Source organism: Cibotium barometz, chromosome 42 (genome assembly GCF_041138505.1).
Source record: "Cibotium barometz isolate CiBa-2024 chromosome 42, ASM4113850v1, whole genome shotgun sequence".
Lineage (NCBI taxonomy): Eukaryota > Viridiplantae > Streptophyta > Polypodiopsida > Cyatheales > Cibotiaceae > Cibotium > Cibotium barometz.
The window spans coordinates 21,921,093-21,948,910 of NC_141087.1; the positions used below are offsets into that span (position 1 = coordinate 21,921,093).

The following is a 27,818-nucleotide window of genomic DNA, read 5'->3' on the forward strand; positions in this document are numbered from 1 at the left end:
TTATCGATGTGTCGTTATGTGCAAGTCCTTTTGAGATTTTATTTATCGATGTGTCGTTATGTGCAGGTCCTTTTGAGATTTTATTTATCGATGTGTCGTTATGTGCAGGTCCTTTTGAGATTTGATTTATCGTTGTTTCATTTGTGCAGGTCCTATGCTTTCATCGATAGTAGAGCATGTGCGGGATGGATCGCCGCTTTACAATAGAGAGCGTATTGTGAGGAGACAAATGAATGATCCTTCTCACAAGAGAAGAATTCAATTTATTGATTCTGACATTATTGACTGAGAATACGTATTTTGTGGTGCATTTTGAGAATATGTAATATTGGTCCTTTTTTGCATCTTCGTATGCTACATTACTATGATATTTTTGTTTTCGCTATAAATCTACGAGACATGGATGTTATTTTGAGATATGTATATATGAAGTCACTTGAAATAATGTATTGTGTTTACTTAAAACATGACCTAAATTGGAGAAACTGAGCCTATTTTTTTTGGAACTCGCCCTGCCGCCCGCCGCCCGCCGCAGCAACGCGCGGGTCCAATACTAGTATATATGATTAAGATGATCTCCACAGTAAAGTTAAAGCAAAGTCTAAAGCGTAAATTTTTTTAATTGGCAAAGGGGTTTCCCGCCAAATGCAGGTTGTGAGCTCTGCGGCAATAGAGGGAGACGCATTTTCTCTGCGCGCGCGCGCGCGCACACAGAACCCCAAACACACACCCTCACACTCACTGCAATGAAAGGCGGCACCTTGCAGATAACCTGGCATGGCTCTGATCCCGTCCTCACCCTCGACTTCCATCGCCTCTCTGGCTTGCTAGCCACCGGCGGAGCAGATCACGACGTCAAGGTACGGTAACATTCTGTTAGGGTTCCTGTTTTTTTTTGGGGTTCTCCTCAGGGGTTTTCTAGGCTTCTGCTTTTAGGGGTTTTGTTTGGCCTCCTGTTGCTTCTTCTTTTAAAGTTTCTGGGTTAGGTTTTATGTTTTTGTACCTTCTTGCCATTAGGGCATTTGGTTCTAGGGTCTAGTTCTTTAGGCTTTATGCTTATAAGCTTTTCTGGGCTGTTTGCTTGTAGGGTTTCTGGGCGCCCTGCTTTTAGGGTTTCTAGGCTCCCTGATTTGGAGAAAATATACCTTTATTTCGCTCATTTCCCTGCTTTTGGTCTGGCAGTTTTGGACCTTGCATCAAGCCGACGATGCCTCTTTGCCTTCTGCTACCTTCCACAGCAGCCTCTCTTACCATACTGCGGCTGTCAATGTCGTCCGTTTCTCGGCATCAGGTAAAACACAGCTTGCTTTATTGTGTCCAATGGAAATTTATAGCTGAACCACATAACATGATTACTTTAGCATGTTCCATGTCGATGTGTTGGAAAATATTACAGTTTTGTATTGTTTTTGAGCATACATTGTTTATTTTGAGGCATCAAAGTCCAGTGGCTTGTTTAAGAAGGCTCAGTGTGCATGAGGCTGAGTGCTCTGTGCAAGTCCCTCAGCTAAGTAGGAGCTTGGAGGGTTTTTTAAGTTAACCCAGCTCCAGCCAGAAGCAGTTTAAAAGTTTTGATCAAATCCAATGGCATAAATGGAGGCGGGCTGCCTTTCGCTGATAGAGTTGGCACACCCAATGCTTTCACCCCCTTGCAGAGTATTATACTGTTAGGAATATCAGAGTGATAAGAAAGCCTTCTTTTTTTCTGTATTGAGGCTGGAACACGAGTACCAAATAGTTTTCCCCAGAATGGTCGTAAGTGTAGGCACAGGAGGCTGAAATGCGCCATTTACACCACCAGCAAAAACTAATCAAAAGACTGGGTTTCAGAGCATATATTACTGCTAACCAGCATTTTGCTTCAAGTTCAAAGACCAGACTAGGCCTCAGCCAGCCACTGCTGACCTACAGTGAAAGCCCCAGGGGGCTATAAAGGAACCCCACTGACTTCTGTTCTCTTTAAAACAGCCCCATATGTGCCCAAAATTTGCAAGGACACTTTCAGCTCTTGTAGCAACCCTCCTTTTCTGATTCAGCTAGAGTCGAGCGTATGTTTTTCTTACTGATTGGTTTACCTTTGCAAATGATCTATATTGTTAAAGTTTCTACTCCTGCTAACAGTTTTGTCTACTCCTTGCTTGTGTAATTGTCATACGTAGAAGCTTTAACCATACACTATTGAGTTAATTGTATTATTGTAGTCCATTAACTTTAGGGAAAGACAGGAAAGAGAGATACACCAGACACCTGAGTGGGTTCCAAAACCCAATAAAGGGTCCCGACCTTTCGGTGTACCTGCTTTCTTATGGAATTGAGAGATGTACAATTCAGGACCTTGACCTTGACCTTTCGATGTCTCCTTTCTTTCCTTGATGACTTGGCATGTGGTATCCAAATTGTCTAATAGCCCTCTGAACGGTTTCTTGCTAGATCAACTTGTCTATTGCAATCTCCAGAATACACTTCTCTTGCATTTGTCTGTAGCAAGACACTTGCCTTTGTTCTTTGTTGAAATGAAATCTTGATGACCTGGTCTTTGATGCCTCCTGAAGCTTTTGCTAATGCATGGTGACCTGCCCTATGAGCTGGGAGTTGAATGAGGAAGTGAGGTCATGGGCCTATTTATAGGGCACAAAGCACCCCTTTCTGTTGTCGGCCTGCTTGACCAGCCCATGACCAGCCAACGCTAATACCCGACCTGGTTTTGGGTTGCCCGGCCTGCTCACCCTCTGTCCACTCCTACACTCTTTCCATACCTCTCTTGTACTCAATCTTCTGATTCACCTCTTCCCATTAAATTGTTCAGAACTCTATTAATCTTACAAGGACTTGGTGGAAAGAACCAACCAGGCCGGGGCCACCTGCCCATGCTGTATGGTCTGCCCAAACAGGCCCGATTCCACATGGAACAGCTGGGTCTTGCCTTCTACAAGATTTGTCGTGATGTTTGGTATTTGGAACTTGGCCTAATAAGCTGCCAGGCATTTGTACATACATAAACTCCAAATAGGTTACAGAACTACCCGGGGTTCACAGGCACTGAAGATTTTTTTGACCTACCCAAACCTACCTTGATGGTGGCTGACCTGAAATGTCCCTGGAGACTACACTTGCCTTTGTCTTGTATTGAAATGAAGCCTTGATGTCTTGGTGTTTGATGCCTCCTCGACACTTCTGCTTATGCATGGTGATGTGCCCTTTTATTGGGAGTGAGATGAGGAAGTGAGGAGGTCACGAGCCTTTTTTTTTTCTGGGAAAAAGATCCTTTTATTAGTTAAAGAAAAAACAGCCACTAAGGGCTAGATACAATCACGAAGGGCTAAATATAGACTCGTCTCATTTGAGGGTGGGAATCACATGATCATAAGGGGGAAGAGACGCTTCTCCTCTGGCCGGCCGCTCTGTGAGGAGGATGGTATCTCATACAAGGGGAGGGGGGAATAACCACACAGGTGGTTTGTAATGCCAAATGGGGTCACCGCCTCTATTTGTGAGGAAAGGGCCAAGCCTCCAAAGCCTCAAGAAAGCTTCCCGCCGCTTTCGCATGCAGTCAAAACCTCCTTGTAACCATTGATTGCGGAGGGTGTGAATGATATCAAGCCATATGCTCCTGATGGTCTCAGCCGGCGGAGCGTGGGTACTCTTGATGGCCTCGCTACATCTAGCATGCCAAATGTGCTAGGTTGCTATGCTACTGCAAATCTCCCATCTCTGGCATGAGCTTGGTCGCCAGTCGTGTTTAGGCGGGGCTGTCACACTGGTACTGCTGCAATACAATGGTGAGAGACCTGAAGGCCTAGCCCTCCTCCATCCTCCTCTCAAGCCTTGATCACTCCAACCTCTGTGGCCCAAGTGGCAGTGTCCCATGTAATGATCCGGGTCAATGACCTGTCCATAGCGAAGATGTGGATAATCTGCTGCCAAATCTGCTGAGCCTTCGGGCAATCCCAAAGGCGATGTCTTTGAGACACCTGGGGGTGACCGCACGGTGGGCAAGTTGCTGGCCGACCTCCAATTGTAAGCCAAGTACCGACGACCAAACTCCTATGTGCCATCAACCAAAGAAAGAGGGTAATCTTTCTAGGCCAAAAGCTGTCCCATAGTCTCTTCTAGAAATCAGAGAGGAATCACTGTGAGAGGCCGTGAGACTGCCAATGTGCTACTGTTTTCGGTGTGCCATCTATCTTCGGCATCTGGATCTTGCGGCCTAGCCGCGCAGTATATGCAAAGAAGGGGGCATCCAGAGTCTCCTCCCGATCTATTGGATCATGCCAAGTCCACTCTCCCGGGTCCCACTGAAGGCACATGAGAGGTCGGCACTCCCAGATCCATAGCCGCCATAATCTCTCCCTGGCCACCTTGGCCGGTGTTGGATCTATGTGCTGAAACCAATCACCAGCACCATCTGCAAGGTACATCCATTGAAATCCTCCAACGGAAACTCATCTCTCTAGACTGTCGTGGGGTCCAATAAAAAAAGTGAGCAAACCATTGTCCTCATTTGCTCCGTGGACCGCCACTAGGATATCGTGTTTGGTAAACACGCGTAGCCACTTTGGGGTGTTGGGTCTGGGGGAGTCAGCCACTCCCGAGGGATAGTTGAGTGGATGTCCATGCTTACCCTATCTCTACTCCGAATCCTTGTCAGGCCTCTCTCTTGCATCTTCGGGGCGGGTGCCTGTGGGCAATCCAATCTCCAAGAGACTTGGTGATCCCATGCTGAGAGCACCCCAAGAAACATGCGGTTGGGCCCCTAGCATGTGGCAATTGGGTAACCTGATCAGGGGATTCTAGATTGCCGTAGTTGCTCCTTTGAGGCAACTGGAGCTATCTATCTGAGGGTAGGCCTAAGGTGCTCCTAAGCACGAAGTAAACTGGCTACAAATGTGTCCTCAAAAGCTAGGCTAAAACCATGAGCTCGCATCTCTGTGAAGATCCATCTAGTACTCTGCGGCCAAGGGCCCCCAAGACTCAGAGTGGGTTGAAATCCGGGCCAACAAGAAATCCTTCCAGGGCTCACCACCAAAAAGGAGGCCTCTAACAATCAGCTTACCTAGCAAGGCGCGGCTTTGAATAGCTCTACTTTCGAAACTGATAGGACTTTTCTAAGTTTCTGTCAATTGCTTGGCCTAGTTAAAGGTACTTTTTCTTGATCAAAAGGACATACTTCTCGGGAGTGTCCTAAGAAGCCTCCAAAGCTCTCTGTCGTTGCCTCCATAGCTTCTGTGGTGAGCTCAGCTCCCACACAGACCCCAGTGGTTGCTCCTAGTTCTTCAAATTCCGGTGCTTCAGTTGGAGCAATTATTAGTCGAGACCTTGAAGATAAGTAGAAGGGCGCCCATGACAAGGAGTATGAGCGCAACGAATTGCTCAAGTTCTTTGGCTACTACATAGGTGGCTAGAGAGTTGTCGTCTTGTTTGACAGCGGCAGCACGGAGGATTTGGTCACGAAACAGGCCACTAGGCGTGTCCGTTTCGACTTGACTTCGGTGGACAAACAGGTCGAGGATTTTAGCATAGGCATGACAACGAGCGTCAAGTATGAAGCTCTAGGTGCTAAGTTGGTTATTCAGGGCATAGAATTTGTGCGTGATTTTATGGTTGCCCCTCTTGTAGGAGTAGACATAATTTTGGATATTCAATGGTTTCACAAGTTTCTTCTTGATGTCAAGTGGGACAAGCACACGTTCTAGATCAATCGAAATGTGTCAAACGTCCCAGTGACCATTATGTATGAGCTAGGAATTTTGAACTTTCCGCTCAAAGCCACTTGCAGGCTAAGCGAGCAGTCAAGAAAGGCGCACAATGTGCGATGATATACATCTAGAATGTTCAGACGGTGGCCAGTGCTTTCGAGAAGTACTCGGCTCTCCACGAAAAGTTCTAGAAGATTTTTCTTCGGGTCAGTCTCCCTCCCTAGCTCCCCCCGTCCAAATCGGAGGATCACAAGATTGATCTCCTCCCAGGCTCGAAACCCCCGAGCAAGTTTTCGTATCACCTATCCAAGGCAATGGAATCGGAGTTGGACTGGCAACTCCAAGAATTGTTGCAATCTGGCTTCATCCGCCCCAGCGTGTCGCCATTTGCAGCATCGATCTCATTTTTCAAGAAAGATTGGTCTTTCTGTTTGTGTGTTGATTAACGTGCACTCAATAAGCTAACTATCAAGAGTAGCTTCCCGATGCCTCGAATAGATTATATTCTTGAGAGGTTGAATGGAGCAAAGGTGTTCTCGAAACTTGATTTAAAGAGTGGTGAGCATTGTGGAGAGGGACATTCCCAAGATAGCCTTCTGTACAGAACGGGCCCACTATGAATTTGTCGTCATGCCATTTGGCTTGACGAACGTCCGAGCTACATTTAACTGCATGATGATGCGTGTTTTCTTGTCATGTGCATGTTTGCCCATGGACAAATCCAGATGCTAGTCCAGAAGAGGCAACTAGTAAAAGATAACGAGAACTAGGATTGTGGAGCACAGAGTGCAGATTTGCTAGGGAGGACTTGGAGAAGACCAGAAGGTGCTGTCGGCTGAGAACAAGAGTGGTCGCTGCATGGTGGAAGACAGGTGCATCAGCGTTTGTATGGTCGGCTAGCACTTCAGTTTTCCAAAGAGACTATATAAGGCCTAGTTGCCCCTCATTGTATTAATTCAGTCCTTTAGGGATTGGATCTTGAGGGTCCAAGTAGGGACGAGAATTTTGGTGTTTATCACTCTTTTTATAAGACAGCCTAAGGCTGTAGCAGAGTATTCTTTTTGTACTATATGAAAATACTGAATTTCCAACATATCTCTCTCTCTCTCTACTCTCTCTCCATATCTGCGTTTTACATCAGCATGTTTCCAGGAGTGTTTAGGGCTGAAAGAAGACCCCCAGAGCTTCTGCGTGTTACATTGGTATCAGAGCATCAGGCTCAGCAAAGCTAAACACTGATTCAGTCCCATATGATGGTGTACAAGTCCAAGGTACAAGAAAGTACACGGATACGAAGCCCAAGGCAAGGAACACAGAATCGGGAAGAACTCCCAGAAGGTTTGTTGGTGGTGTTCCACAAAGCCAAAGGGGATGGCAATCTTGTGAGCCAGATAGGTTCTCGGGCAACGGTCCCAAGGGGGGTTTATCCTCCAAGGGTGATGTGAGAGTGCCAGACTCATTTCTCAGGAATAAAGACCAAGACGGTGTTCAAAGTCAGGGCAAGAATGGATTGTGGACTAGAGGGAATGGATGCATAGATCTTCGTCTAAGACAGAGTGGTTTGGAGAACCGGGCCGGGCTTTCAGAGAAAAGGGTTTCCAGGGATGGATGGATGATAAAGGGACTGCGGGAAAAGATTGGGATGATGACAATCATCCAAGAACAGGCTGGAATCCCGTCATCAAGTTTAGCAGAGAGGGATGTCATGTGCATGTTTGCCCATGGACAAATCCAGATGCTAGTCCAGAAGAGGCAACCAGTAAAAGATAACTAGAACTAGGATTGTGGAGCACAGAGTGCATATTTGCTAGGGAGGACTTAGAGAAGATTGGAAGGTGCTGTCGGTTGAGAACAAGAGTGGTCGCTGCATGGTGGGAGACAGGCGCATCAGCGTTTGTATGGTGGATTGGATCTTGAGGATCCAAGTAGGGACCAGAATTTTGGTGTTTATCACCCTTTTTATAAGACAATCTAGGGCTGTAGCAGAGTATTCTTTTTGTACTATATGAATATATTGAATCCCATATCTCTCTCTCTCTCTCTCTACTCTCTCCATATTTGTGTTTTGCATCAGCATGTTTCTAGGAGTGTTTAGGGTTGAGAGAAGACCCCCAGAGCTTCCGCGTGTTACATTTTTGGGATTTGATTGGAAAGTGTGTTCATATTTCGGAGCGACGTACTGGTATTTTCAACTACGGTTGAGCAGCATGACATTGATGTGGAGAAAGTTCTTAAGTTGTTGGAAAGCAACGAGCTCTACGTCAATGAAAAGAAGTCAGAATTTTATTTGTTCCAGGTGCATTACTTGGGATACATAATTAGTGTAGAAGGCATTCGACTTGATCCGGCTAAAGTAGCCGAGATTGTCAATTGGGAAATACCTCAGACAGCCTATGACATCAGAGTCTTTGTGGGTATATGCCAGGCACACTCCACCCACATAAACAAGTTTTTTGATCTCTCGGCGGATCTCACCGATCTGTTAAAGGGTGTAAAGACAAGAAGGCAAAAGATTCGAATGACTCCACGAGTGTTGGAGGCATTCAAGAACCTCAAGGTGGCTTTGTCAGAAGTGCCTTGTTTAGCACTTGTCTCGTGGGACGAGCCATTTCAGGTGATCATCGATTCGAGTAACATCGCAACTGGAGGTGTGTTACAACAGAATGGTTATTGAGTAGCTTACATGTCTCGTAAGTTACTATCCGCAGAGAAAAATTACTCAGTCTATGATCGTGAACTCTTAGCAATTATACAAGCCTTGAAACATTGAAAACATTTTCTTTATGGCCGTGACTTTGAGGTTCGCATTGACCATCAGGTATTACGTTGGATTCAGACAATGCCAAGTGCACAGTGGAGTGATCGACAACACTGCTGGAGTCGAATATTTCAGCAATTCGGTGGTATGATTGAGTACCTTCCAGGAAAGGCCAATCCAGTGACCGATGCTTTGAGCAGGAAGGACAAGTGACTTCGATTCAGACCACTAGACTCCATCTTGTTGGTACAGGACTAGATGACATGAAGCACACGTACGCGGATTTCGAGGAATTCGGTACACAGTGGGAACATGCATTGGATGCCACAGGACCATGCCACTTTTTGATATGCAATGGTTGGCTTTTCTACAAAGATCAACTGTGTGTCATGAAGTCGTTCAGGACAGCTCTTCTCTATGATGTCCATGATGCCATTACTGGTGGTCATAGGGGCATGAATTCGACTCTGGAGAAATTAAAACGACAATATTATTGGCCAAAGATGAGGCGAGATGTGTTTACATATGTACAACACTGTGATATTTGTCAAAAGGTGAAAGCTCCTCGTGGAAAGAAGATAGGGTTGTTACAACCCTTGCTAATTCTTGAGGGTTCTTTCCAAGATAAATCAATGGACTTTGTCACGAATCTGCCTTCCAGTCCGAGTAAGCGTAATACACAGTGCTTAACTATTGTTGATAGATGTAGTAAATTTGTTAGGCTTATTCCTTGCAGGGCCAATGTGATCGTCGAGGATATTGCCCAGTTGTTCATTCGGCATTGGTACCCGATTGGCAGGATTCCGAGGACCATACTGTCACACTAGGATGCCAAGTTTACCAATCATTTTTGGAGGGCATCCATTGTTTGATAACTTTGGCACTAAATTGAATTTTTTCAGTGCATTCCACCTATAGACGGACGGCTAGACAGAGATATACAACCAGTTGGCCTTTGATGTGCTGAAGTGTTATGTCCACGATCAGCAAGCTAAGTGGGAATCTTATTTGCCTTTAGTTCAAGCTGTTTTGAATGATTCTTTTTCTTCAGCTATTGGCAGGACTCCATATGAGGCAGTGTTTGGAAGACCTTTCCAGTCGTTGTTGACTAGGACCTTGTCTTCAGTACCTGAAGCGAACAGAGTGACAGAATCTTACCAAGAGATTCTAGAGTCAGTAAAAGACAGATTGGCTAAAGCGCAGGAGGCCTACACTTGACAGGCCAATAAAGACAAAAGGGATATGAAGTTTTCGAAAGGGGATTGGGTTTATCTTCGGATTATGAAGCAAAGGTTGAAACAGGTGGGCAAGCGATGCTCAAAGTTGTCTTTCAGGAGCTTCGGACCTTTTTCCATCCAGAAGAAGATTAATGTGGTGTCTATGCAGTTAAAGCTACCTCCGAGTTGGACTATGCACGATGTATTTCACGTCAGTTGGTTAAAGCTATATGCAGGTCCGATTCCTTAAGAAGTTAAAGACAAGGCGGAACCAGATATTGTTGATGAAGCAGAAGTTATGGTTCCAGAACAGATTCTTTTGCACCGTTTCAAGCATGGCTCAGGTCGAAGACAAAGACAGTTTTCACAAAGTTCTAGGACCAAGGGACCCACGAAGCGGTATGGCTTGAAAAAGAGTTTTTTGAAGACTATCCGGCTTTATTGACGGATTATTTGGAGGCTATGCAGCTTCTGTCAAGTTAAGCAGAAGGGGATGTCACGTGCATCCCGCACTTGGATGCCACGTAGACATATCTGTAGAGAAGGTGCAGGACTTGGGATGGTAAACTGGTCCCATGTGAGCCCAGTCCGGGACGAGTCAACCAGGGATCCATCCCAGTCGTCCGAGGTCAGGTGTGCATTGTCCTGCCTAGGAGTCCAAGGTCAGGTGTGCACTGTCCTGCACATGAAACAGTGCCAATCCGCGTTGAGTCTCCCTCTGGAATGATGATAGTGATTCTGTGTATCTGGTATGGTACCGGATGCCAGATCATTGTGTAGATAGTCAGGGTTTGCTTTTAGGAATAGGGGCCAGCCCATAGGGCTACCCCGAGACTTAGTGTGGGCATGGGGATAGTGCGAAACCACCCCTATGAGGGCCAAGAAGGCCTTGGTTGAACCCACTAGCCATGGAGGGGCTGTAGGACAGCCCCAGGGGCATGCCAAGGGCAGCCGACAGTACATGAAGCTTTTATAGGGTTGTAGGGCAAGTTTGGGGCAGCCCATACAGGCTGCCCAGTCCCCAAGGCAGTCTAGATTCAGTGCCTAGCCCATCTAGAATCATGCGCATGATGCCCAGCCAGCCATGAAATGATGCGTAGCTTTTTATGTGATTTTTCCAGCATTTAATGCTGATTTACAATTGTGGGCAGAAAAGTGAATTGGCCGCCTGGATAAGAGCTGGCCGATTGTTGTTTATGAGTAGTATAAATAGGAGAGCCTCAATTCATTTGTGTTATCTCATAATTCACCAAGTACACAAGCAATCAAGGGCTAGGACAACCAAGGAGTGCTAACGCAAAGGGGTGAAGGACTGTAGGTCAAAGGCAGAGATTTCTCAACCAAGACAGGTCAAGATTTTTGTATTTTCTTTTCAGATTTACATCATTCTAATAAAGCAAATACACTATCCGTGGTGGGGGCCCTATAGAGGGTATTTGGGACCCAATACTTTGTCCTCTCCCCTCTCCCCTCTCCCTCTCTCTCTCTCTCTCTATTTTCTGCACATCTTCATTCAGCTTTGTGCGTTAATTCCGTTGTGAGAAGTGTGCTGATTTTTGAGCATTGAAGTTACTGAACCTCTAAGCTCCATCCTAGCCAGAGGCCTAAAATGGGTGAGAATGTCGGTGATGCGGAGATCGTGGAGATGGTGGGAGTTGTCACTAGGGTTGTTTCTGTATGGCGTACAATGGCTTATCGTATGGAATACTGTATGGTACGATACCGTTGTGACATTCCACATCGACTTGGTGTTAACTTTCCTTGGTTGGATCAACGTCTTGTGGTGACATCATCATCGACTTTGTGTCGTTCATAGCCTTTGTGGCATTACACCTTTATGGTGGTACTTAATGATAAAACATGTGTTGTTACACTTCATAGCATGTGTTGCTGCCTTATTATCCTTTTGTGGATACCTTTATTTTGTAATCCTTAGTGGTATCTTTTTAGCTAGTGGGCATTTTTCATTTTACACTCTGTGTGAGCGTGTTCTCTGATCTACACATCCTACGTGATATGTGTGTAGATCAAGAGAGGGTATTAGCTTAGGTGATCTACATCCATACCTTATGGTGTAAGTGACTCCTTAGTGGATTATTAGATAAAGATCTTGGTCTAAGGTTCTAGCATTAGGCTAGAATGGTGATATATCAGGGGTTGGGTGGCACTCCTAGGTGGCATAAATCTCCACCTATTAAGGCACCTCCCTATTGTGTAAGAGAGGTGGAGAAGATGTAGGAGAGGTGGAGTAGATTTAGGAAAGGTGGAAAGGAAAGTGGATCTAGGTGCCTAGTTGATGGAGGCCTATAAATTTAGTTAGCTCTCACTTACTAGTGTGTGTAGAGAGTACTATATGGTGTAACCTCTTTTGGTTAATATAATTCTGTGTGATCCTTAGTGGAAACTATGCTTTCTTGTCTTTATGAGTTAATCATTGTGCTTAGTCTCATTCATTATGGTTAATCTCATTATGCTTAGTGATAATTAACACTGTGTGTGCTACTCTAAGTGAGTGTTAATCCAAGCTTAGTGCTTAATCGATTCGCCCATCATTAAGCAACTCTCTCATAATGCGGAGTACGCACACGGAAGACTGTCTGGACCTACTGAAGCCTACCCTCATGGTGAGTAGCCTGACATGTCTCACGACTAGGGTTCTCAACAGGGTGTTGTGTACATCACTTACCTAGAACTGGCACATAATTAGGATTGTGTGTCCACGTGGCACCCAAGTGCAGGGTACATGTGACAGTTATGGGGTTCTGAAGCACAATGAGATTTCACTGGTTGGTACCTTGGTTGCTTTTTTTGGTTCCTTCAATTTGATGTACAGTTGCGTGTGCATGTGTGTTTGCGCTTTTACTTTTGCAACCTAAGGCCTTCACATGCAAATGCAACTGTCACCAGACGGTTATGGATAATCAAAACACCAGATATCAGCAGCCAACATCTTATGAACCCAACCATATGCTCAGCATTTCCAGACCACTCCTAAGCATATGGAGACTTGAACTGGTGTATGCACCTGAGCACAAGTTTCTTGAATACCCAATCACCTTGTCCTCCATTTGCAATTAGACTGATGGAGTTGGCGTGTTCATATGGTACCATTTCCTTTTTGACTACTTGTGTTTGGATTTTGGCTCCTCTTGGAAGACACGAGATTTGGCATTAAGAAGTTTATGGAAGAATTAGCTTTAATATGATTAAATAATAATTATCATATATTCTAAGACCTCTTTAAATTCAGGAAAAAGTATCTCATGGATTCATGAGCGTTATCACACAAGAAGGCATTTATCTACACATTTTTCAGAACAAAAATCTATTAAGGCTTCTATATCTATGTTTTGTTGATCTATGGATCTTAATGTGCAGGGGATCAGCTTGCTTCTGGTGCAGATGGTAAGTGCAGTGCTTTCAAAGCGCACAGCTATGTGGATGTTTTCAGGTCATAGTGACATGATTAAGCAAAACCCAAGTGTATTAGGATCATAGTAACATAATTAAGCAAAATGCAGGTGGTGAGATACTCTTATGGAAGCTTATGGAGAATCTAGAGACTTCTAACATGTGGAAGCTTTCAAAAAATCTAAGGTATTATTTCAGCAAGGTTTCAACACTACCTTTATCTTTGTTTTATTTAGAGATCTGAAGATAAATGTTAATGACTGACTACAGATTCCATGTTAAGGATGTTTTGGACTTGCAATGGTCTTCTGATGGAACCTTACTAGTATCAGGATCAGTGGACAACACTGTCATAATTTGGGACATCATCAAAGGTAAAAGGCAGCTGCCACTGTGCTCAATCATGTACTGTATCTCAATGGGCCCTGTTCAGGAAATGGCCTAGCTGCGCCATGAAGGCTATTGAACAAGTTATCATTTTCTATCTGTCAAACTGCTCCCCAACATCTTGGGCTAGTTGGTCTGACTCACTAGGAGCAACCCAAAAAGATTTGGCACATGAATTTGATGAGTTTGAGCAGCTCCATCAAATGCATTTGCCAACGAGAGAAGCCCTTGCGTGGGTAGTAACTCTCTTCTCCGCATTTTGCCAGGTAGTCCTCAACAAGTGCTGAAGGATCATATGCACTATGTGCAAGGTGTGGCTTGGGACCCTATAGGCCAATACATAGCTTCTATCAGTGGTGACAGAACTTGCAGGATCTACTGTAACAGACCTCAGAATCCGAAAGGAAAATCTCAAGACCGAAACAATTTTTCATGCCAGAGTGTACTTGTCAAGGCAGAAGTGCCCAAGCAGGAGGAAAATACCTGTGCTTCCAAGGTAAATCTCTTCTGATTTACCAGATATTTAAGTAGTTATTATGCAGAAGACATCTTAGTCTGTGTGATAGATGCCTTATACTAAACCATTTTAGCCTCTTTTTCTCAGGTTGCAGCAGCTAAGCAGAATCTCTTCCACGACGAGACATTGCCTTCATTCTTTAGGAGGCTTGCGTGGTCCCCTGATGGTTCCTTTCTCCTTGTGCCCGCTGGTAAAGATCAAAGTCCTTGGATTTAGGGTAGTTATTAGATTTCTTCAATCACAGGTTCTTGATTCAAACAACAGCTTTTATACTGCAGTCAAAAGGTTTTTGGAATGGTCTTTATTTTGTTGAAACCCATAATAACTTTGTTTATGCTAAGATTGTGCGCGTAAAAAACTGTAATTTTTAATTTGTTTTAGGTATTCACAAATTTCCATCTGAATCTGTTCTGACGAACACTGCCTTCATTGTTTCAAGAAAGGATTTGTCAAGGTATGCTAGACTTCAATGGTTTTGTCTATGTTAAAAGTCAAGATAATATAATAATGTATGTGTGTATGTGCGCATTTGACAAGGCACACTAGTCATCAAATCAAAGTTCACTGGTTTCGCACACTTACAAGTATATAGATATATGTATACATACGTACATACACACATTGTATTATACATACATACATACATTCATGTATGTATGTTACGTGGGTACGGAAGTGTGCTTGAGTATGCCCTAATTAAATGTTGATTCGAGGGCTTTTTAACACTAGAAGAGCAAACACTTGCATTTCAACCTGATTTACCATGTATATTGCCGATGAAAAGGTACAATGATTGCAGTGCTGAAAACTCAGATCTAAACTAAAAAATATGGACTCTTAAACCCTAGCTTTATTTGCATGAATTAAAGGTTGACTCTATGTCCCAAGACCTATGCGAGTAAGAACTGTGCATTGAGGTTGCATCACTGCTGATCCAACGTTGTTGCTCTAGGAGCTGGCACTGCAGAATTGGCTCTGTATGAATGATACTGACCTTGGTCCATCCTTAAATAGAAGTATATCTGCTGGTTGGATAGTCTAGGGTTGATGGGCAGTATACATCCTTGTAGTTGACACTTCCAACTCGTCAAGTGTCAACAAGCCAATCGTCTGCATAGTACATACTTGGTTCGTGGTCTTGGGTCTTCTAGGTGGTTTCTTGGGTGCTTGATCCTACCCTCTGCCTTTAAGTTTGTGGCTGTTGAGATCTTGTCACCTTGAACTTTCGTGTTGGAATTTGGAATGATAACAGGTGATGGCGCAAAACACAACATGCCTACCATAACATCACCCATGGAAAGGTGGTCATTGCAGCTTAGGGCTACAACCCCCAATAAGCTGCATGTCATAATTGACACAACTGAGGAATCTGACTAAGCACATCCCTCTAATTGAGAGAATTGAGGAATCTGACTGAGCACATCCCTCCATGTGTTTCGATTGTAGGATTGGCACTATCTCTTTGGGCTATGGATCCTTCATCGGTCTATGCTTATACTAGAGAAAACTCTCTCGTGAGCCACTTCAGTCGTGGAAGCTCTCTGGCATCCAAGGAAACTCCCTCTATGTGAGTAGCCCTGTGACCGAATAGGGGAACCGGAGCAATACCAACACTTCAAATACCAGACACAGAGCAAGAAAAACACATCGGAAGAACCATAAACAATATAAAAACACTGCACTGAGCCGGAACGGCCGGCCCCCTGTAGGAACTTCTTTATTCAGATAGAAGCTTTTACAATGGTGCGGGTGCATATAGCACTGGATTTTTCAACAAAGCATCAACAAATCTCTTGCCCAGATATCTATCCAGTGCCAAGATAAAAACACAACACCAAAAGCCATCCGAAAGCTGTCTCAAAACAGTCCCATGAATGAGCTCATAAACAGTCAATGAAACAGCCCGGTACGGAGCCAAAAACAGCCCCAAACTACGCACCAAAACAGCCCCAAAACAGAGCCTCAAATCAGCCCCATAAGAGCTCTCAAAACTGTCCTAGATTCCTCCAAAACAGTCCCAGAAAAAGTCCCAAATCTGCCCATAACAAGACCAGAACTGTGAGTAAAGAACACCATATGTAAACCACATGTGTGGTTGTTGTGTATGGCCAACGCACAAAGGAGAGATTAAAGCGTCTTTCTGCTGTATGGCCAGCACAAGAAGCACCAACAGAAGGTCTGGTGTACGGCCAGCGCTGAGAGAAGAGAGAGAGAAAGCTGCAGTTGGCCACAGGAGAGATGAGCGCTTGATGATAAAAACAGCCCCACTCAGCTTTTAATAAAGTTGACCTGCTCTATATTTGAAGTGCTTTTTCTTTTTTGCCAAAAATAACTGGACTTGCCCCAAAAATATCAACTTTATGCTTTTCCCAGACTTGTAGCACAAGTTTGCTTTAGGCACCTCCTTTTGTCCACATAAATATGCCCAAAATAATAATAGGAAGTCCAGTCCGTCTTTAATGATGCATGAACACACCGACTTATAAACATTGTAAGTCACTTTATTGAAAAAAATCCCATGGTGCTCATGTTGCATAGCCATCTTTCAGGCCAAACTTTGCCAGTAAATGCTTCAGCTTTCTTTTGTGGAAAATCCCGGTTCACACCTTGGTTCCGCTTAGTGTGTGAAACATTGGTCAAGACTGGTGAAAGGACCAAATGGTGACAAACCCCATGAGGAGCATACCTTTCTTTAGCTACACTGTGCGTAACGCTTGGTTGCTCATGCTTGGAGACCTACAGAGTTTCCACCCTTAGGCCTCATTGGGACATAACGCCCTCCATTCAGAGTAGATTTTATCACTCGTACAGGAGGAGCGAGATTTCCTACTTCTGGCTTTTAAACGGTGGGTTGCCCACCAACCAGTGAAGATCTATTTTTGGCGTGCATCCCTCTTGTCCTAGATGCCTAGCTCCATTTGAGACAATGTATGATTGCTTGTGGGAGTGCTAAGGAGCACAAAGAAATTGGGTATCTATAGCTCAGATCTTGGGCAGATTGAGGAATGATCCTATCTATATTACTTGGGTGCTATTGCATGGCTGACTCAGTCTGGCCCACAGCTGCTTTTTGAGGGCGGGGGTGCTTATCTTGTTATTCTTGTCCGTAGGACATAACTCAAATATGTTTGCTTCAGGATATCCGCCAGTTACGATAGCATCACCTCTTCTGAGTATTGACACCACCTTGGCAGTGTGGCATATTTGGAGACCAAATGCTCATAGGTCTTCGAGGGTATTCATGTTTATGACACCCAATGTATCTGCAGTATATGGAGTGACATCATTCATACCCTCTTAGCCACTTGGGCCCATATACAGGGATCTTCTAGAGTTACGCAAACAAAACACAATAGATTTATGAGAGTCGAAGCATGGTATTTTCTTCTCCTCCACTCCTACGGGGCTTCTATGGCGGCATAGTGCCCTTGATTGGTTGAGATCTCCCTATGTTTTGGTTTGAGATCACCCTTTGTATGATTTTATATTACTTAATAGAAGTCTCTTTTCTGAAAAAAAATTAATAAATTGAACCCAAAAGAGTTGCCTTAGATCTGGACAGCAGCATCACTGTAACAAATTGTTATTCTTATACCAATCCTTGATAAGCACCAATCCCTGATAAGCAGTGCCTGCCCCAAGGCCAAGGATTTTGTTCAAGGATTGATGTTTAACTGCCTAATCTTATTGGTTCAGCGCAGGCCTGTTGTGCAACTTCCTGGAGCAAGCAAGCCCATAGTTGCAGTCCGTTTCTGCCCACTGGTGTTCTCTTTCCACTCCAACATGGAGCAGAAACTTGACAAAGACTCAAATGGTAAATTCAAGTGCTATTTTTATACCTTTATAAAATGTAACCAGTAATTATGTCTAGAAAATTTTGCGAGAGTTCTGTAAGGTCAGTGCTTGGATTTAAGCATAGCACTGACATCTTTTCAATATGGTGGTGTTTGCCATCTTCACAGCTACAGGGGTTTTTAAGCTTCCGTACAGGCTGGTTTTTGCAGTAGCTACACTGAACTCACTCTTCGTGTACGACACACAGAGCGCTTATCCACTGGCTGTCCTTGCTGGCATACATTATGCTGCAATTACTGACATAGCGTGGTTTGCTTCTATTTATAAAAGCCACAATCTAAAGCTGTTTTTCACCACATGTTTTTTAGATATCAACAGCCATGCCAGACTTTTTCACTGTTAACACAGATGGGATCGGTCTTTCAGGTCATGGGATGCTAAGTACTTGGCTGTATCATCCCAAGATGGCTTTTGTACCCTGGTAGCATTTGATCACGAGGAGTTGGGATGTCCTATGCCTTCAAACGGTAGGTCATACCTGATACTCCTGCAAATTAATGACAGAGAGATGGTAACTAATGTCAGTGGCATTGTGGCATCAGAACTTCCTTCGTATGTTGCGGAGTTTTTGCCTTTAGCCAAAGGCAAGGTGGTGGGGCTTCACGACAATTCACCCCAAGAGGCAGCAGGAGTTCAGAGCAAGGTGGAAGTTCAAGGAGACTTAGCAAAAAGGGTTGATGTTCTACCTGACTCAAAGGCATTAGCTAAGGAGAACAGGGTCTGGCTTCAAGCGAAATCACTCAAACAAGCAACAACAAATCTTCAAAACAAAGGTGAAGGTCAAGGTGACAAATCAAAGTGTATCGATGTAGTTCATGGTTCAAAGGAGATTGCAATTCCAGAAAAGCAAGACCAAGAAGCAAATCCATGCTTGGAATTGCCGGTACAGGTTTTTGCTACCAAGGATAAACTATTTTTGGACCTGCAACATCTTGATTCTACAGTTAGTTCAGCAAGCAGCGAGAAATGCATGATTGCCAATACACCTAAGAGTACAAACTTGCCAAGTGGCCCTGTGAAACCAAGGCGAATCACTCCGGTTGCCATCACTGCGAACTCTTCCACACCTTCACAGCAGGAAGCTTCTGATGCATCAAGGGCGGAGATCAAGTGATCCTTTTAAGAAAGAGCATTTAGCTACAATAGCTACATATGCAAGAGAATCAGGTTAGGTTCCAAGGCACACTTCTACAAGAGAATGCTCACATGGGGACTTTTGGTCAAATCCAAGGCTCTCTGAAGGCTTTGCTATTCCAGTGTCAACTTGAAGATGAACTCAATGATAAGGTATTGTTGGCGATCATTGTTAGCACTGTTATAACATTCCTGTACCTTCACGATGTTCTGAAGAGCTGCCCAAGCTTCATCACATACTTAATAATTTAGTCTTTCTTACACATTGTCACCGCATGCCACAAATTTTCGGACTTCCTCTCCTCTTAGGAGGATAATGTAATCTATTCCATCTCAGCGTGTACTTCAATATTCTAATTTTTTTGTAGCTTAATGGTGCAATCTTGGCATTATTTATCACAAATTATCTGTTTCTCCCTTTTTTTTGTCAACGCTGATCATGCTTTTGGTGCGGTCTATACTTTTTACTGGCTCCTGGAGAACACATCAATGCTCATGGCACCTACGTTTTCACACTTGGGACCACCCATTGGGACTGATGCTGACCAGATCTTCAGGAGTGGCTTGGGAACATGCAATGGAGGCCGGACATGCTATCGGTGAGGAGGGGAGCAGATCCTGTTATATACTTGTCTACAGGGGCATAGCTCAGAGATGTTTGCTTCAGGATATCTCCCAATTACGATACACACCGCCTTCGTTGAGTCGTTGAGTATTGACACTTGGGAGAATATTGCTAGTATTATGGCGTAGCATATTTGGCAGACCAGATGCTCCGAGGCCTTCGAGGGTATTCTGCCAGTGTATTTGCAGTATATGGAGTAGCATTGTTGCGTGAGCAAGTCCGCGTCTGTGGCTTTGTACCAAGAAAAATCTTGTGACAATCTTCTTTTACAAAGCAACGCCTTACATTGCACCTTTGGGTCTATAATGTTCAATCCCCCCTCTTGCTTGGCTAGGATAATGGTTTCCCAAGCAACTCAAGCATTGGTGTGTATTGTCTCATCTAGTCTTGACCAAAGAAAATTCCGGATGAGGTGACAACAAGAAGTGATGAACCAAGCAGTGGCCAACATGACTTGGATAACCACCAAGGCTCTAGATGCCAAATCAAGCTTCTTGCTATTGCAATGTTGAAGTTTGCTTTTAATGCCCATGAGCACATGCACTAACTGTTATGTTGGGGAGATGTAACTATTTGGGCCTCTTAGCTCTATTTCACACCCAGAAAAATCCCCCTTTTTAGAGTTGGGAAAAATATTGTTTTCACACACATTGTACCTACACCACATCGCTTGTAAAGTAATAGTGATGCCATACCCAATGTGGTACCAAAATTGTGTAAGGAAGGATGGGTAGAGACTATCATTCCTTGGGCATGTTCCTTTTGAAAGAGCCTGCAATGCATGTCTCAACTCATCCTTTGAGAAGGGGGCATCTAATGAGAAACACACATTATGTGTGATAAATCTAGGCATCCATTCCCAAACTTTTTGTTGTGCAACATCTCTTTACGCCTCTATTGAGAGTAACACTCGATAAAAATATGATGTAATACTTTCCACCTTATCTAGTTCAATATGAATCTTCCCTTGTGAGTCTTGCAAGTATCTCACACATTCCCTACTATGGGTATAGGCCTATGTGCTGAGAAGAAGTGTTTGTTGCATTTTCCATCCATCTGCGCGCCCAAAAGGCCTCATTGGCATAAAACGAGAACTCAACCTACCTATCCATGGCCATATGCAGCTCTGCTCTAATTGTAGACAATAGGATTGGGATCCAAGGAGACTGTGGATGCTTCTTGTGTTCCTTCTGAAGCGCAACAATCTTGTGCGTGATAGCTATCTCCTTGTTCAGAGCTTCATGTTTCTTGGCCAAAGCAACACTATGATAATATTGGTTGGTTCTCTCCATGCCTCCAATGTAATTCTCTGTTGAGGGTTAGGATTGTCGTATAACCTCCAAATCTCTTTGACCTCATGAAATCTTTGCATCCATATAGAGAAGCAGGGATACAGACACGGGGCGGGTGCCATCTGAGTCCCCAACTTCGTGAAGCATAAAACAACTACGCAATGATCTGACTTGGTGGTGCCAGACATGATAGCAATGGTGTGAGGGCGACCATGTGAGACGACTTTGGTGCCCGAGATGGAGCCTTAGGCTTTGCGCCTGAGAGGCACATCTCCTAGGACCCTTAGTCCTAGGAAAATCCCTAGCAAAGTGCCCTTGCAATTCTAGTGATGATTGACCTAGAAATAGTCAGGCCTACTTGCAATCTCCATATGTTGCTTTAGTAGACCATTAGGTCCTAGAAAGGAACACAAAGTCCTCAATAAGCTCATGATCAAGCACCATAACCCTAGGGACGATGTTTGCCGAGGCAGTGACCACTTGGGCGACAGAGGTCAGCAAGGAAGGGATAGGGGGCACCTGTAGACTAGCCCAAAAGTTGACCCAATGGCCTCTAGCGTTGGACAATATGTGTGTAAAAGACTTGGGAATATGAGTGTAAGAGGAAAGTGGTTCCAGTCTTCTTGAACATGGCTGAAATAGTTGGTGTATGGTAGGAAAGAACATCTTCCTCAGGCCAAATGGGAAGGGGCTATCCTTTAACACCTTTGAGGTTGCTTCCTCAGCATCAAAGTCCACTTTGAAAGAACCTCTCCAAAGTCCACTTTGAAAGAACCTCTCCAAAGCAACCTCACATCTTTGAAGTGGTGTGCAAAGTTGGAGGGCAACAATACAAGGACCCAATCTTGGGCCCGAAGATGGGATGAATACCTAAAACTTTTATCAATGAGGGTCCTTTTGGTGTCTTTTTCAATCTCGATGAAGAGGGTTGCAAGCTCGACTTTGATATAATTAATGTTCACCCAACAATTGAGGGAGAATGATTAACCATGACGGTGGCTAAACAGGAGAATGAGGGGGAAGGTTAGAAAACCAAGGCTAGACAACAAACCGAAGTAGGGAAGCAAAAAGGAATAAGAGGTGGGAAGGGGGAAGATAAGGCATGAAAAAAGAATGGTGGGTAAAAGGCTTAACATCTTGTGGAATTTTGAGGTAGCCCTTGTCTCTTAGTCACCCATACCACCTTCAGGAGGTACCTTTTGCTTTAGCGACAATGAGCATGTTTGGAAAGATCTCATGGCCCTCATATCCGTGAAAAGTGATTACTATACCCTTACAGTCTACTTGGTATCATTGAGGGTAATTTGTGGAGACTTGGGGCTTAAAGATATGGATGTGAATGCGATGATGCGATTAATAGAGGAGCACAATGTTTGAATAAGGAATCTGGTGGACCAGGTTCAAGGGCTGCAAGCAAATCAGAATCAAAGAACAAGAGAATGAAGTGTCGTGTTGCAAGAAGTGAAAAAAATTATGATGTCCGTAGTGAAATATATAGATGTCATGCATGGGAAATAGGCTGAAGGTGTGCGTGTGTATACACTTATCCAACACAACTGCTTTCGTTGACTTTCTTGGCCGTTTTCTTTAACATTTACTGGACATCCCTTTCTTGGGGAGTCAAGATTATTACTTTGTTTAGGGCATGGCAGCGGACTTTGAGCAAGGCTATGCCCATAGTTACAATGGAGCTTGGCGGCCTTTATGGCTTGAGGGATGTGGCATTGTTGCGAGGCTATACGATAGCTGTGGTGTGAATCAATGGGTGGTGTGGTCGAAGATGAAGCTACATAAGGTTCATGCTCATTGTAGGAAGGTCCAAGCGATGGGTGAGGCTTGCCATTTAAAAATGTACCAAGAGGGCTGTCTGATGAGGCTCGGGATAAAAATAGAATTACACAGCCATAAAAATAAAAATATACATAAAGGGAGGTGGGGGGGTTATTTTTTGAGCGGGGGTGGGGCATTCTGAGCACGTCACACCAGGGGTGCAAATGTATGCAAGCAATTACGAATACGTGTGTGCATATGCATGCATTGCACGAATGAGGGTAGGTGTTGCGCGTGAAGGGGGGTAGAGGTGCACATGTGAATGTGTGTGAATTTATGGGTGCGCACATGTGCAAAGGTGAATGCGGGTGAATGCACATGCGGGGGCAAATGTGGGTGCACGTGCATGCATGGGTGCAAGAAGTGTAAAAATGAGTGTGCGAACACACACGTTCGAGGGGTGCACATGGGGGTAGTGACTATGGGGGTGAGGTCCACATATGGATGAGGATGATGTGCATGTGCAGTCTGCACATGCGTGGGTGCATGTAGATGTGTGTGGGATGTGCACTTGTGGGTGAGCAGGGTGCATAGTGTGAAAACATGTGGGTGTATGTGCATGTAGGAAGGTGGGTGTACATGGTGCCAATATGTGTGCACGTGTAGGTGTAAGTGAATGTGCACGTGGGAGTGCATGTGCAAGTGTGTGCGTGCACGGTGCTTGTGAATGAGCACACACGAGAAAGTATGCATGCACAAAAGAGAATTTTGGGGGAGTGCCCATGTGTGTGGTCAGGGTCGTGCAATTTTTAAGATGGTGCACCACATGAAGGTGAGAGTGTGCATGTGCGGAAGCGAGTGGAATTGAATGGGTAATTATGTTAGGGTGTGTGCACATGCAAATGTAATCGTGAGTGAAAGTGCATGTGCACTAGCATGGGTGAAGGTCTAGGTGTGGTGCATGTGCAAGCACAAATGAATGGGGTGTATGTGCATATGCGCATGTGTGCAAGTGTGTGTGCGTGCATGAGTGCAATGCATGTGCACGTGAGGGTGAGTGGGTGCACGTGCGGTGTTGTCGGAAAAAAACCTTCAACAAAACAGAAAACATTATATGCGCAAACACAGAGAGACAAAGGATATCATTTAATTCATTGCTTGCTTGATAATATTCATGCCTGGTTACAAGAAGATGAAAGTGGTTATAACTCCATGCACATATCTGGGGACATGAAAAGGTGGAATGTGAAAGGTTATAAAGCCTAAGGTTCTAAAAGTGCGTTCACATGGGTATCTAATATGTGGCTGAATTACCAGTTAACACCTGGCACACCTAGTGGGTTGAATACAAATCCAAAGTATGAACCCACATATATGATAGGTGTATACTAGAAATGAAATCCCATGAGGTAAATGTAAAACTTGCTATATCATACAATATGAAAATGACAAACCATGCATGAATTATAATGTCCACACTCCAAGAGCATGGAGCGGACCATAAAAATTTGCATGAAGCACCAACATTTGCATCATAGGCTGAAAATAACCTATCACCAAAAAGATATGTCGATGAAGAACCTCTAGCACAACTAATACACGAAGAACCTCTAGCACAACTAATACATATATCAATTTCGATCCTCTAGTAGCTGGAATGTGTATCGAAGGTGGCACAATAGCAAGATATATCGATGAAGTGCATGGTAATAGATAATCATCATAAAACCATGCCAAATAAGATCTAATCATCTGCATCAATAAAGCATGTGTGGCTGGATAATCCTGTAAAGCAATCATCAAGGAACTACCACGATCCGCCAAATATGGAATCATCATAAAATCGACAACTTCAATATGAGTATGAGCATGAATAAGCTCATCTAGTGAAACAGAATCTAGAGCATCATCATGCTTTAAGTCGGACACTGTATCACAAAAGATATCCTTATCATCAAGAGAAAAAACATCATGAGTAGAATCGATATCAGCATTAGCATTGTAGCATTATATGGTAGTGATGTTTGTGAACACACTTAGGACCGTTGGGGCACTTTTTCCCTCACTAGGAGGTTTTTTCCCCTGTGCGTATGTACACCCTCGTATCTACTCATTTTGGGGTATGTACTTATCTTTTGTATCCGGCACACATTTGTTCATTCTAATCTAGTGAGTTTGTGTGCTCTCAAGCTTCTCTATCTTGTGTGTGTGCATTGTTGCAACCCTAACTCTAATTCCAACAATTGGTATCAGCACTAGCTTCCTTTACACTTGATCTAGTAGTCTGTCTCCCTCCTCACGACCCTATTTTTCTGTCTCCGATTGAGATACCCTCTTAGGAGAAGAAGGTGTACACTGTAGTGTGTTGTATATACAATATACAAAATTTTTGGGGTCCGCGGCACGATTCGGGCGTGTTTTGGGCACCGCAAGGGTTTTCGCAGAGGCGTCATTTTGGATTGGTTTTGCTTGATTTTGGGTGTTTGGGTTGTGTAGTGGAAAAGATTTGGTGTGGAAGCATCTATAGTGTCTTCAACAACATGGACCATCATACTTTCGCCAATAACACTCTATTCTCTACTCCGTGTTAATTTTCATACACTTTACAGGTGATTCAGTTATAGTTGGCAGTGAGTACTTGCAGTGTGTTATAAGATTTTACATTTGGTAGAAAGTCATGGCTGGCAGTAGTGATGTATTCAACATGTTGTCTGCTGAGGACAAACTTGATCGGACTAACTACCCATTGTGGTCCTATATGATGAGACATGTATTGGTTGCTAAAGGCCTTTGGAATGTGGTCAATGGTAGTGAAACTTGTCCTATTTCACAACTACTAGTGGAACCAAGTGTTGCAGGTACATCTGAAGTAGAATTTGATACAGATGTGGCTCCTCCACATGCACCACCAGTACCTCCCATTTCTGCTCAAACGAGATGGGATGGAAGAGATGCACATGCACATGCATTGCTTGCACTTTCTCTGAAGCGAAGCATTATTCCTCATATTCGGTCATGTAAGACTTCAAAACAAGCACGGGATGCACTTGCTGCATTATACTAGGTGCACAATGAAGCACATGTTGCATATCTACGCAAACAGTTGGAGTTTGAGCACATGAATGAGGGAGACTCAATGGACAACTTCTTGACCAAGTTCAAAGATTTTAAGGAGCAGCGTGCTAGTGTGATGAGATATATCTTGATAGTACATTGGTGCCCACAGTTCTCAATGCATTGCCGGATTCTTATCAGAGTTTTGCCTCTACCCTTAGATTCATGATGAAGGGAAATCCAAATGCCCTTACATTTGATGAGCTGGTTTCAGTACTCTTGCAAGAAGAGCAGTCTAGGCAAAACAGATCTAATATGCGAGTTGGTGACCAAGCTTTTGTTGCCAATTAGAAAGGCAAAGGTAAAGCTTCTTTGCATGGTGGCTATAAGCCAAAAACAGAATCCTTAGGTAAGGATGCAGAGAAAGAAGGTGATAAGCCTAAAAGGAAGGGAAAGTGTCACTATTGCAGGAAACCAGGGCACTACATACATGAGTGCAAGAAAAGGCTAGAGAAGGAGAAAAAGAAAGAATCGAGCATGGCTATGGGGGGCTGATGCATTTGCACCAAGTGTACAGAAGAAGGAATCTGTAAGTTTTGCTTAAGACGATTGGGCATGGATTGTACATTGGAGTTATGACCCTTCTGTTCATGATGTATGCATGTCAGTGGCAGAATTGGATGCTTGGTACTTTGACAGTGGTGCTAGTAAGCACATTACTTCCAAGAAAATTTGTTCTCATCTCTAGAATCTATCCCAAGTGTATGAACCGTCACATGTGTAAATGGTTCCTCATATCCTGTCAAAGGAATTGGTAGAGTTATGCTCACTGCTGCAAATGGGGGTGCATTTACTCTTTCAAAAGTTTTATATGTGCCAGGAATTAAGAAGAACTTGCTATCACTTTCAGCCTTAGCCTTGTTAGGCTTGATCGTGAAATTTGTGGATGACAGATGTATAGTTCAGGATAGAAATGATGGTTATTCTATCATTTTCTCAGGTACCTTGTTTCATTGCCTTTACAAGATGGATGTATTTGATAAGTTGCAGCATGATGCTTGCTCAGTCTCTATGACTAGTGCTATGAGTGATGTAGAATTATGGCATGCACGATTTGGCCATCTGAATTATGGCAGTTTGTTACGCCTTCAAAGGCATGATATGGTGTCTGAGTTGACAACTCTTGAGACCCCTACTAGACATGTATGTGAGGGGTGTATTCTTGGTAAAAAAACATCAAGCATCATTTCCAAATGATGGGTCTGTGAGAGCTGTTAAGAAATTACAGCTTATACATAGTGATGTATGTGGTCCTATGAGGACACCATCTATTGGGGATATCTCTACTTCGTCACTTTTATTGATGATTACTCCCGATATAACTGGGTGTATCCATTAAAGTAGAAGTCAGAGGTTTTTATGTGCTTTAGCCACTTCGTATCCATGGCTGAAAATGCATGTGAATGTAAAGTTGGCACCCTTCGTTCAAATCGAGGGGGGAAGTATATGTCCAACGAATTTCATGCATATATGGCTGAAAAAAGCCTAAGGCATCAATGTACAGTGCCATATACACCTCAGCAAAATGGTGTGGTTGAGAGGAAGAATAGGTCTCCATGGATATGGCACGATGTATGGTGAAAGCCCAAGATTTACCTCATGGTTTTTGGTTAGAGGCAACTATGTGCGCAAACTATGTGTTGAATAAATGCCTTACCAAGGCCTTGCAGTCTAAAACTCCTCATGAAACTTGGCATGGCAGGAAGCCCTCTGTGGCTCATTTGCGTGTTTTTGGTTGTCTTGCTTATGCTCTTGTGCCTGAGCAACAACGCAATAAGCTTGATGATAAGGCAGTTAAATGCATATTTATGGGATACAGTTCAGAAAGCAAGGGATATAGACTCTACCATCCAACCTCAAAGTAGATTTTAATAAGTAGAGATGTTTTTGTCGAAAACTCAGTTTAGCCCATGCTTGCAAAAAATAGCAGAATGTGTGCTCACAGGACTTGTTTGATTCGCTCCTACCTTTGTTTAATGGAGGGCAGCCATATGTAGAGCAATTGAATGCTCAACCAAGTGTTGTAGTTGATGAGGAGAGAG

The 27,818-nt window shown here is 43.8% G+C and overlaps 1 protein-coding gene across 1 annotated transcript; it reads left to right on the forward strand.

Moving 5' to 3' along the window:
* The first annotated feature begins 619 nt into the window (after positions 1–619).
* LOC147614255 (chromatin assembly factor 1 subunit FAS2 homolog) lies at positions 620–19,310 on the forward strand. Its single transcript, XM_086780806.1, has 12 exons — positions 620–860; positions 1,183–1,291; positions 13,050–13,076; positions 13,193–13,268; positions 13,353–13,456; positions 13,736–13,965; positions 14,074–14,176; positions 14,368–14,440; positions 17,688–17,800; positions 17,949–18,090; positions 18,208–18,308; positions 18,384–19,310. The coding sequence occupies exons 1-12, from the start codon at positions 747–749 to the stop codon at positions 18,953–18,955; spliced, it is 1,764 nt and encodes a 587-aa protein (XP_086636932.1). The 5' UTR covers positions 620–746; the 3' UTR covers positions 18,956–19,310.
* Positions 19,311–27,818: the final 8,508 nt, after the last annotated feature.